The sequence below is a fragment of the Sebastes umbrosus genome, chromosome 7, assembly GCF_015220745.1.
Source record: "Sebastes umbrosus isolate fSebUmb1 chromosome 7, fSebUmb1.pri, whole genome shotgun sequence".
Lineage (NCBI taxonomy): Eukaryota > Metazoa > Chordata > Actinopteri > Perciformes > Sebastidae > Sebastes > Sebastes umbrosus.
In genome coordinates, this window is record NC_051275.1 from 11,588,988 (window position 1) to 11,601,065 (window position 12,078).

The window sequence follows — 12,078 nt, forward strand, 5'->3', positions numbered from 1 at the left end:
TGTGTACAAACTGCACTTTAGGAGCAGTGAGGACTTCAAAAAGCCAAAATTTAAGAGGCTGCTATCTTTACATTTACAATTATGATATAAGATTTTAGTCCTGGTGTTATTCTAATAGTAAAATAAGAGGAGGTGATCACAATATCTGCATTAAATCTGCATGTAAAAACATGAAGTGATCTTGTTCAAGCACTCAAAGGGTTACAGAAAACAAAGAGGGCCATCCTTACACCTGGCATCCCAGAAAGGGCCTTAATTACATCCAATCACAGATGCAGAAACAGATTTAAAGAGACAGTATCCTTTTTCTCTTGCTACAGTGATTGTTTGTCAAAGCAGGCTAATGTGCACAAACTCTTATGATCCCCTAAATAATAGCACAACAATATTACTCAAGACAACAATGTCCAGTTTGAAATGTTAACCTAAAATATTTTTTTTATCTTACTAAATACTGTAGGCTACATTTAATTTACATACTGGTAGTTGGCAAATCACAACAAGATCAAGGAGTCTTTCATAATAAGAGCTCATATTCCTGTAATAAAAATACACTATTAAATCTGTATGTATACATTTTTCCTTTCGATAAAAACAACTTGCAATACTGTTATGCATAAAATGGTATCTTGTATTTCATGTTCTTGTCAATTTCACAAATTGAAAAGGCAGGCACACTGCAGCAAAAAGCAAGGCAGGAAGGGTAATACTAACGTCATTATGTTCTCAGAGAGCCAGACCGTAGAGCCACACATGATAAATTCATGCTGCAATATATCACAGATAATGGTAAAAAAATAAAAATAAATTAAAGATTCCTTAAAAAAAGGAACCTCGCAAAAGAAATACTGTCTCTTTAAGATTTACGTACATGTTCAGAAACACAGTGCAAAGCATGGTGAGGTGCTCAAACTGCTCGGCCTGCTACACTTTAACAACAGGTTAGTCCCAGAGCTCTCCGAGAACGGGAGCGTCGGATAAATAAGGATGAGAGCCTGGGAAAAGGTGGAGGCAGCTGTTACAGTAGTGTAAAAGCTTCTTAGGAATGTATCAATGTTTAACTGGGCACTGTTATCAGCAGTAGCCTAAGTGTTTTACTGCAGCTCCATGGACCCGTTGTTTGAACACATCATCTTACTCTGTCAGTACAGAGGGGCCGGTTTCGGTTCGGCCCCTGTACAGAAACTGAAATAAGGCAAATGGGGATGTTTACATTGATGATTTCTTCTGATCAGGAAGAGGAATTATCAATTCCTTTGGATGAAATGATATGATATACACGTTGTTTAAGTGATAATCAACTGATATGTTGAAATAAACAACTGCTGTCAATGCAGAAAGTTGAAAGCATGAGTAAAAAAAAAAAAGAGTGTCGCTGTTGTCAGGTGAAGACTTGACACAACTTGTACAACTTTCTCAAACCCCAGAAAAGCCTTCAAAAAAGTTTAAAAAATTTAAATCGCAAATGTTTTGAGTTGCAAGGCTTTCACCTGACAACAGTTACATGCTGTCTCGGGTTACATTAAGAATTCATCTTGAATGTGTTCTGTGAAACATGAGCCATGACATGGAAGGTGATATGCTCGATGAATAAATGATGAGCACTGGGAGAGAGGAGGAGGGAGTGCTGACATGGACATTACCTGATTATTACTGAAACTGGGTTGATTTCTGTCTGTATGTACGAAAGTGTGTGTGTGTGTGTGTGTGTGTGTGTGTGTGTGTGTGTGTGTGTGTGTGTGTGTCTCCTTCGCATATCTCAGGAATCATCCAACCGATCTTCTTCTCACTTGACGGGTGTATTGCTTGGGACTCAAGGACGTGCAGTGTCCAAGTTCAACAAGTTCAATATCAATAAACTTTGAAGAAACAAGCGAACGGCGCTCTGTGCAGTAGTGGGGGCGGGGATTCAGGGCTCTGCGGACTGAGTTGACTCTCTGTCTGTATGTAAGTGTGTGTGTGTGTGTGTGTGTGTGTGTGTATATCAAGAAGCGTTCCTCCGATCGACTTCACACTTGGCGGGTGTATTGCTGAGGACCCAAGGGAGTGCAGTGTCGAGCGTGAAGTCGATCGGAGCAGCAGTTCTTGAGAATGCTGCAAGCAGCACTTCTTGGGGCCAAGCACTTGGCCCCGTTCCAAACGACCACGCCCCGGATGGGCAATGCACTAGTAAAGAATAATAAACCCAACAACAACAAGTTTTACGTAACTCCACTTTCATGGACGTGAGGTAGGGGAGAAAAAAGCCGACACGCTATTATGGAAACATATCCTAATAATTAGAGGGCAATTTGATCCAAATAATACTGCATGGTAAGTCTGAAATACTGCAGGGTAATACAATAGCTGACATACATAAAGACGCAAAAAGCACGCACTCACACTCAAAAACTCTGACCTGAAAATTATACTGCATCCAGCTATGATATGCCTAACATCTCAGCTTCTTTTGTGACACAATTCACTGTTGCTCTGTTTCAAAATAGCTTGTTTCCTATTAAAGGAAACAATTCATTTTCAGCTAATCAAAATGATATTACGCACTCAGCCCAAACCAAATGTCGACAGTGAAAAAGGTGAATGATGGCTTACAGATAATGCCTTTGGTAAACTGCAGCCTATTGTCTGAAACCTGTGATGAGAATAAACAAGAGGATCGCCACCGTAACAACCTCCTGTACCCGTCTGTATTCAATTCAACCTCTCCGTTTGCGTTGCACGACACGTAAACAACGCGCAAACACAGAGTTCAGCCTGTGGAGACAAAAGGTACACTGAAGGGATGTGATGTCTGCTGCTGCAGCGTGGACACAGCAAACAGGGAGCTTATCCGAGTCACACAGACAGCAGCCGGGGACCTCGTCTATGAACTATGACTGCCAACACGTCAAAACCAGACACTCATCATTTGTAAATAAATAAGAGATATGGGACAGGACCTTTCTGTTATTACAATTATAGTATATGCATGGGAGGGGGGAGGGGCAATATGGAAACTAAGGATTCAAATAAATACATAAATAAATAAATATATCAATAAATAAGATGAGATGAATGATGAAATGTAGAATGAAAGATATGATGCATCTAATCTGATATGTTATTCATGTAGCATTACGTCTGTCTTCAGTATTTGAGCATATTCAATTCGATTAGGACCTCATTACTTGCCCTTTGACCCCCTGTTTGGTGGCCACAAGTGGGCACTGAGGAGAAGAGACCACTGCTGGCCTTGGAATTAATACTGTGTGTGATTGGATGGGGCCTCACCAGAGCAATCGCACTAGTTCCTCACCTGTAGCGGGGGGCTGGTGGGCCGAGAGACCCGGCAAATCCAGAGAGCTGTCCGACATCACGTGTTTCAGGTCTCCACCCATGTCCGAGAGCTTCATGTCCAGCTGCACTGAGAGCGCGTCCTCGGAGTCGTCCTTTCCTACGCTGCTCCCCCCGATGGACGGGAGGTCGAGGGACTTGACGGAGGCAGAGTCCTCTTTGGCCTGTTTGAAAGCGGCCACCTTGTCCACCAGAGTCTTTTCCGAAGCCCCGAGCGCTGTGCAGAACTTCGAGGACTGAAAGTCGGCAAAGTCATCGGTGTCACTCTTGAGGGAAGAGAAGGAGCCACCGCCACTCTCCTTAGTATCGTCGTAGGCCAGGCCTCCCTCCAGAGACAGCTGTTTGAATACGTCGTACTTGTCTGAGGTCTGCTGAGGCCGCTGCTGAGTGGAGGTCTCCCCTTGGACCCCCACGCTGCTGCTCTCGCCTTTAGGCTCCCCACCAGAACTGCCAAACGCCATGAAGTCCGCAAAGTCGTCCTGAGGCGCTGCCACAGCTCCTCCTGCTGCTGCTGAAGCTTGAGCAGCATCAGAGGACGAGCCAAAGAGGGCAAAATCACCAAAATCATCTGCACCTCCCCCTGGAGGTTTGGCTCCACCTGGTAGAAGCACTAGAGAGGGGGGTACAGAGGGGAATGTGCTGGGTTTTGTCTCTGTGGGGGCAGGAACAGAGGGTGCTATAGAAGAGAAAAGGTCCAGGTCGGCCATGTTGAGAGGATTTTTGGGCTGAGAAAGAGACACTGCTGGCTTTTGCTGCTGCTGCGGTAGTTGTTGTAGAGATTGAGAGGTTGGGAAAGCAGAAGGGAAGGCGGGTTGAAAGATCTTGGCCTGGTCTGAAGGGTCTAATGGAGAGACGCTGTCGGCGGTTTTAAAGTCTGTGAAGCCATCATCAGCGCTGACAGACTTGAAATCTGCAAATCCTTCCCCTGCGAACCAAAGAGAACAATTTAAGATCATTAAAAAAAATATATTGATCATGGCAGAGAGTCATAATGACAAACTGACAGCTGCACCAGAAATGATGATGTCATTGGACAATCCTATAAGAAAGAAAGCGAGTGGATTAGTCATAGCTCTGTCGCTTTGTGAATGCTCATGGTAAACTTCCAGTCTTCAGATGAGCAGTGGGCTGTAGAGTGACCAATCAACAGCACACATCACTGCACAAAAATAGCTACATCATCTAAAGACACATAAATCCACACTACCATGCGATGAACTGTTCAAACTGGAACAGAACATGAAAAAGCAATTCTGCAAAAAAAATATGTCCATCTTAACAAGTTATTTTGTCTCTTTGTGTCTGAAAATCCCTCACCTCTCCAAGTGGAACAAGTGCAAATTTAATTCCCATTAGTTGCAATTGGCTAGCTTTGTGTGTTCCCACAAATAATGTAACTGTAAATGTTAGTTGTTTTTTTTCCGGGGCAATCCTGTCAAAATGGTTTGGAGAAGATAGATTTGACTTCAGTCTTGGAAACCACCGTTAATACTGGTTTGGTAAATAAATATCCTGGGAAAATAATATAATATAATAATAAAAATATATATTAACTATTTTCTGAGATTACCAGTTAAGATGGGTGTTTTTTTTGCAATGACAAAACTCCATATATGCTATAAAAAGAACAGAATCTTTTCGTCTCAAATCTTTCGAAACAAGCCGCTGGTATAAACCACAAAGAAAAAAAAAGTCAGAATGCATTCTCAAGTTTCAGCAGTTGTTAATCCACTGCGGTATAATATATGCATGAGCTGAAAACAGAGAATCTGTTCACACTGCTGGTGTACGGTGGAAAAGAGATAACTAATGGGCTCATTAAGGAGATGGAGCCTGACAATGCCAAGGAAAGGTCACCGCAAAGCATGACTTACTGGAGTTGTAAGAGCTGTCCCCATCGGAAACTGTTCTAATGAAACAGGGACGGGAAACACACTGGTATCAACACTGCAGGCTTGCAAAACAAGATACTGTGTAAAAAATGGCATTAAAATAAGGCATTGTAGTGACCTGACAACTTTCCCCAAGTTATAATACAGTGTTTAATTAGAGGGAATCTCACACTAGGGACCATCTCAGAGCCCAATAGGTCCTCTTTGTCATTTGGCAAAGAGGCCAAAGGGATTTCTCTTAGGAATACCCAGAAATGTATTTTTAAAAAAGCAAAAGATTTGCTAATGTGTGTTTTTTAGAGACAGAAAGAGACTTGAATGTGTAAGAAAGGGCAGCTGAGTTTCTTACCGACTGGTTTCTTGTCAGCAGGTTGCTCAAGCTGTCTGAACACACTGTATTTGTCTCCAATATCTGGATCAGAACAAATAAAGAAGAACGGGTAAAGTATGAACAGAAAATACAACACATTTAACGGGTAGGCAGGTTTTACCTCAATGCAGTTTGCTATGAAAAATGCTAGATGGAGGTGGTTAGAAAAGGACAATATCTTCGGGTCTGAGAAAAAATGGTTGCACTATTCCTCTGTCATGGTGAAATGTGTGGAAACCCGTATGAGAGATGAGACATTATCTGTGTTGCCAAGTTGGTTTAAACATCTTAAGATCATATTTTTTCCATCCCTAACCTACTTTATGGGTACATCCCAATTCTCTTATTTGCCATCTGGTCCGCTATCTTGAAGACCGTCTCAAAGCTCTTATTGTTCAGTGGAACGAGGATACACGAGAGCAGCCTTCACGGAAGTCTTTCACCGACCTACACGCCGCCTTTTTCTTTTTGTGATCTGATATTTCCCCTATTAACTTTTATTAAGGATACAATTAAAGTCAGAGAGAATAGGAGAGTCTGTCTGTCAGCAACAAACACTTTTTACATAATTTATCATCATTTCAGTCACATGTGAGGTTGATAATTCCTGAGCGTCAGGTTGGATAAGAGTTACATGATTTCAATTTTCCTTGAAACATTTAGCCTAATAAATAAATGTGTTCAAAATGCACCATAATCATATTCTTGGTTTTTAAATAATGAATTCACAGAATATCAATAAATACAGTTGCAAATAATAAATAAATAATGTAAAGGCATTCTGCCAGTAGAAATGGTGTGCCTCCAGGCAGGACACAGTAGCTACACAGAATGCAGGTTGTTATTCATGCAGGTGTTTGTTAAACAGGTAACAGGCAACAGAGAGAAAACCCTGCTACTCTGCCACTGATAACTGTGTGTCTTTATTAGTATTAATACAGTTCAGACACAAACTGAATCAAAAGTCTCTACAGCTGTTAAAGCCGACCGACAGCTGATCCAGCTGTGATCAGCTGCTGCCGTCATCAGAAACGGACGTCGCTTCACATGACGCTTCAGAGGAAAGGACGCCTCATTTCTCTAAAAACATATTTCCTTGTTTCCTCTGTCCTCGCATGGTTTCCTTACGTCTCTTCATGCATCCCCAGTGGGAGGGACTAAGACGCAAGGAAAAGACGCAAATGAGAAACGCAGATGTAATTAAGAGACTTAGGATACACCCTATCTTCTTTTTCCCCAGGGTTCACTTGGCTGCAGCATTTCATGGAGAGCAGACAATATTCCTAACATACCGTCCACCCTATGTGAGGTCTGGAAGTTACCTGAGGCAGGGGGTGTAGGCTCCGCAGGCTGATCCACAGACAGCTGCTTGAAGACGGCGTACTTATCAGAGGACGTGACGGAGGCAGACGAGGAACCAGACACTGGAGTCAGCATGGCAGGCGCACTGCAGGGACACAATAGCTATTGTCAGACCTCAGGAAGAGAGAGGTTCAGTAGTAGAGTTTAATCCCCATAACATGATTGAACATTTGCCCCTTGGCTCAAAAAGTTTGGAGAGTGAGTGTTTGTTAAAAGCTTTCTCATTCTGCGTAGTGCTAACCATTATGATGACAGTGAGGCTGATGGAAGCCGAGGGTACTTTTATCTATAACTTTGCTATATTCATGCAAATACTGAAAAAAAGATCACACTTAAAAAGAGTGCTACAAAGGTGGGTCATATCAGTATTTCTCTACCGTGTCCAATTATCACTGCAGTCTGTCAATGTTTGGCATTAGCTATTCAGATTTTAAGAAAGATCTCTTTGATATATTAAACATCTGTGCTGTTTTTTTTATAAACAATGCTCATCCAACTTGGGCACAGATGACTCTCTGAAGTTATGTTGCTGCCAAATGACATTCAGCCAATAAAAAACAGCTCTGTTTGCAATTGTGCTTCTGGGTTTTCAAATTCAAAGTCCTTTTTTATGAAGTGTTTAACTTAATATACCTGTACCTAGCCTCAAACCAAGTTGAGTTGTTTATTTGCTTTCTTGTCCAGAGTTGGAAGAGAAGAACACTCTTGTGTCTGTCCATTAAATATGAAGTTATAGCCAGCAGTCGCTTAGCTTATCAAAAGACTAGGAACGGGAATACAGCGGTAAATACAAAATCCACTTAACAGCACTTCTAAAGCTCAGGAATATTATATCTTGAACAAAGTGCCATGTTATTTGGAGGTTATGTTGCCAGGCAACCACTGAAGACTCCAGGAAGTTACTGGTCACTAATAGTTCGGCACACACCCCAATGTAAAACCCCAAATTATAGTTTTTAGGACAAGTTATAATGGTTAATAAGTGATCTTTAGGAGGTGCTGGTTGGCTGATTGGACAGAGCCAGGCTTGCCGTTTCCCTTTGTTTGGAGTGTTTGTGCTAAGCTATACTAACTTCTTGTTGCTGTTGGCTTCATCTTTACCATACAGATACGAGAGTGGTATCAATTTAACTCACCATCAGAAAGCAAATAAGCATATTCCCAAAATGTCAAACTATTCCTTTAAGCGAATGTTTTTTCAGTATGTTTCCCAAACAAAAATCTGACAACCGTTCGTTTTACGTTTTATAATGCAAAGCTGAACATGTATAAAACTCTCACTTTACACTGAAAAAGTAGCTGATTGGATGACATACTAGAATCAAGCATTATGGGAAATCATTAAGCACACTTTCCAGCGAATATTAGTTTCCTCAAAGCGCTTTCTCTGCAACACATCTGACAGTAAGTTATGCCTGCCAGTTCAGACTGGCAAACCAACATGAGCTTTTCAGCTCCTCATTAATTAGACAACAATCTCAGACTGTGGGGAATTCTTCTTACATTTCTGAAACAGTCAGGAGTGTACGTTTTCAGAGGAGAAATGGGAGGAATTATAAAACGTCTATGCCACTTAGATGTGAGATACTTTAGTTCTGCCTTTTCTTTGTCTTTCAACGGATAATTGCCTTTCAGCTTCCTCTCCCTGAAAGGAAGGTCTCTCCGTATGGGCTTGGAAAGTAATATAAAGAAATTAGCTTATCTACTATCCACTGAAATGAATTCATTAAGAGATGACCCAAACTCATTGCTATTCTAGGGAGGTTATTATGAGATATTAAGACAGTGTGTCTGACTGTATGGTTTCCAAGATAGACGATGCAAGACACAAATATTATGCAGAATAGCTCAGCTATAAATAACCAACGAGGGCTGAACATTAGACTCTCATCACTACAAACATTTACATCTTTTCTTCAGAAAAGTAGAACTAGTAGAGCGCAAAAGGAGACCGAAAATAATGAGGAACACTAAAAAGAAGTTTTTCTTGTAATGTAAACTCAGCATTAGGGTAATTCCAGACGGTGAAAATCACCAACTACAACTTTCAGCTTTTTAAGACATTGTTAATTATGTTTAAATTGCATTTTGTAATATCTAAATTGAAAAATAATTAATCGTTTGGGCCTACTCAGTGTCTCCACTGCACTCACAGCCATTACCTGTTTTGGTGCTGAGATGCGATGGTGGTGGGGAAACTTCCACCTGACTCCCCCTGGAACTCAGTGAAGGCCTGGTCTCCTGCTCCTGCCTTCGGAGCTTCCTGGAAGTCCTGGAAGTCATCGTCATCGGCTTTGGTCCCCTGAGCCGACAACATGTTAGTGAGTAAAATGTGAATTATGATCAACTGAAGGATAATGCAGAACTAAAGGCTTGGCCTTGTTACCTGTGCAGGAGGGAAACTGGCGATAAAGTTGGTGTTTGTGGGTGCTTGAGCCGGTGCTGCGGGTTTCATAGCCATGACAGGTGGTGCTGGTGAGGGCATGGCCATTGCCATGGAAACCGGGGGCTTGGTCATCATAGGCTGCTGGTGCTGGTGCTGGGGCATGACGGGGCCCATGGCCATAGCCAGGGCCGGCAGGTTGGGCACTGGTGGAGAAGGGAACTGATTGAGGATTTCCACATTCATTGCTGGGAGGCCACTCTGAAACAAAGGAAACAGATTTAAAAGGACATTTTACGTTTTTGTTATTGTCAACATATCCAATGAAAAGACCAAAACCAAAAAAGAATGATATATATTATTCCTTTGTGCTATAGAGCTCAATTACTGTCAAAAAACGATTATAAACACATTGATCAGGAGGCTAAATTAAACCTTGACCTGCTCTTAGAAATTCACTCTGAAATAAAAGACATCCAATCCAGCTTAGAGTTTGGACATAACCTGATCGAACTGCGGAAACCCTCAGTAAACAAATGTATGTTCTGACCAACAAAAATAAGCACATTAAAGAAACCTTACTGGACATTCAAACCCACAATATGCACTATAATCTGATCTTCTTAGGCATACTAGAAAAACCCCCCACATCTGATAACCCAGAGGCCTTCATGCTCTCAGCTCAAAATTTCCTCAGATACTGTAAACAAAATAATCTACCATCGCGTTCACAGACTCGGCAACCGCATCAATAAAAGCTCTCTGCCAATTACTGCCAAACTGGAATACTACAAACATAAAGAACTCATCAAAAGCCAACCAAAGGAACTTAAGTGAACAAAATAGAGTATAATTAAATTCACACCTACACACACACACATATCCCTTCACTTTCTTTCTGCCTGTTGTCTCCACATTTCACATACTCACACTTCCACGCACTACGTTCCAGCCCCTCATACCTCAAGCAAACGGATATGGCCCAAACAATAACGATATTATCACTCTCTGAGAACTTCATAAATGCTTACACAAATGCCAAAAAATAAAGCGCCTGGACCAGATGGATTTCTTATTGAATTCCTTAAATACTTCTGGCAGACACTGAAACTTTTACTGACAATGGTCTCAGAAATGAAGGACAAAGGTCAATCCCCCCCTCAGAGGAACATTCCTGAAATTAAAGTTTTATTAAAATCTGACAAGGACCCGCCTCTTCCCTTTAGCTACTGCCTGATATCGTTAATCAATACTGACATGAAAATCATCTTCAAGGCATCTCAGTTAGAAACAATACTTCCATCTTTAACCCACAGTGACCAAACCCGCCTCATCGAGGGACGACGCTCCACTAACAACTTCAGAAGACTCTTAAATTTAAACATCTCACAATGTAACAAAACAAAGACAATTATAGTTATAGTCTAGTTATCACTGGATGCAGACGAAGCATGATATAGTAAACTAGATCTTTCGTTTCAATGCTTTACAACAATTTGGCTTTGGAGAGTCATTCATTCACCGGATAAAAAGACTTTAAAATACACCCATGGCCACTCTCACTACTAACAGGATTATATCGCAAAGATTCACACTTCACATTTTGACATTTTCATTGATCCCCTTATCTTGTGCCATCAGATGCGAAGGGGTTATAAAGAAAATCAATATAATGAATAATCCACTCCAGCGGCCCTGACTGGTAAAACTGATCATGAAATGATCTACAACTACCACAATGTTTTCTAATTTCTATAAATTCATTTCCTATACAGATGACAACATAGACCTGCCAACTGCTAAATGGGAAAGAATCTTATCTCTCCCCTCTGACACCAACCTCTGGACACAATTCTGCAAAAATACATTCGAAATGACAAAGAGCACAAATCTGCGACTAATCCAGTATAAAATTCTCCATAGAACCCACACCACTCAATACAAAGGGCTTCTCCAACACAGATAAATGTTTACATTGCACCCTGGGCACCGCAGACGACTTCCTCCACTCTTTATGGATCTGCCCACCACTATAGCTCTTTTGGTTTAAGGTAACGCAGAAGATTTCCTCAATCTTGGGTTGCAGCATTCCTCTCGCTCCCTCATTGTGCATAATTGGTGATTTATTCTCAGTTGAACTTCCACCAAAATACATAAAACCTAATTACCTTTCACTTTAAAAAAAAAAAAACCTGGACAATTTTCTCTGTTAGCAAATGCCACTTAGCCAGCAACACCTGCTCATACTGTGCATACACACAACTTGTCAAATGAAAAACAGGTTGTTCAATTAAATCATTAGAGGTGTCACGGCACAGTGGCTACTGTGAGCCCATTTCATTTGATCCCATCATGTATTCACTGAAATAGGAAAAAAAGCAGATGTTTGCATATAAATTATTCAACACACTTAAAGTTCCCTTTGAACAGATGTCACTATCAGACTCAAACCTTTTTCCCCTCATGAGAGACTCTACCTTGTTGTGCTTGTGTTTTAAGGCCCTTGAAGATTTACATCACCAAAGGTGTCTTATTATTCCTCGCGTGGAAGCGGTGGCATGCCGTGTTTTCGTGAGCTGCTTGCAGATTTGCATCCTCCCAGGAGTGGTGGTGACAGGCCCAGGCTAAGGATGATAAGAAGCCTCCTGCCAAGGGCGGCTGATGGGGACTCAGCCATATATTCGGTGCCTTACAATGCTTCACAATGCCCTGGGCTGATTCACGGCGCTGCCTCTTTC

At 41.5% G+C, this 12,078-nt stretch overlaps 1 protein-coding gene across 8 annotated transcripts in view; it reads right to left on the reverse strand.

Annotated features, from left to right (window-relative positions):
* synrg (synergin, gamma) overlaps window positions 1–12,078 on the reverse strand; it is a 42,650-nt gene that overhangs the window by 14,184 nt on the left and 16,388 nt on the right. For all 8 annotated transcript variants that reach the window (XM_037774618.1, XM_037774617.1, XM_037774616.1 and 5 more), the window contains 5 exons: window positions 9,344–9,601; window positions 9,120–9,259; window positions 6,918–7,042; window positions 5,575–5,637; window positions 3,296–4,258 (listed from right to left, as the gene is read on the reverse strand). In XM_037774618.1, the coding sequence (XP_037630546.1) occupies window positions 3,296–4,258; window positions 5,575–5,637; window positions 6,918–7,042; window positions 9,120–9,259; window positions 9,344–9,601 (1,549 nt within the window). The remainder of the gene's footprint in view (window positions 1–3,295; window positions 4,259–5,574; window positions 5,638–6,917; window positions 7,043–9,119; window positions 9,260–9,343; window positions 9,602–12,078) is intronic.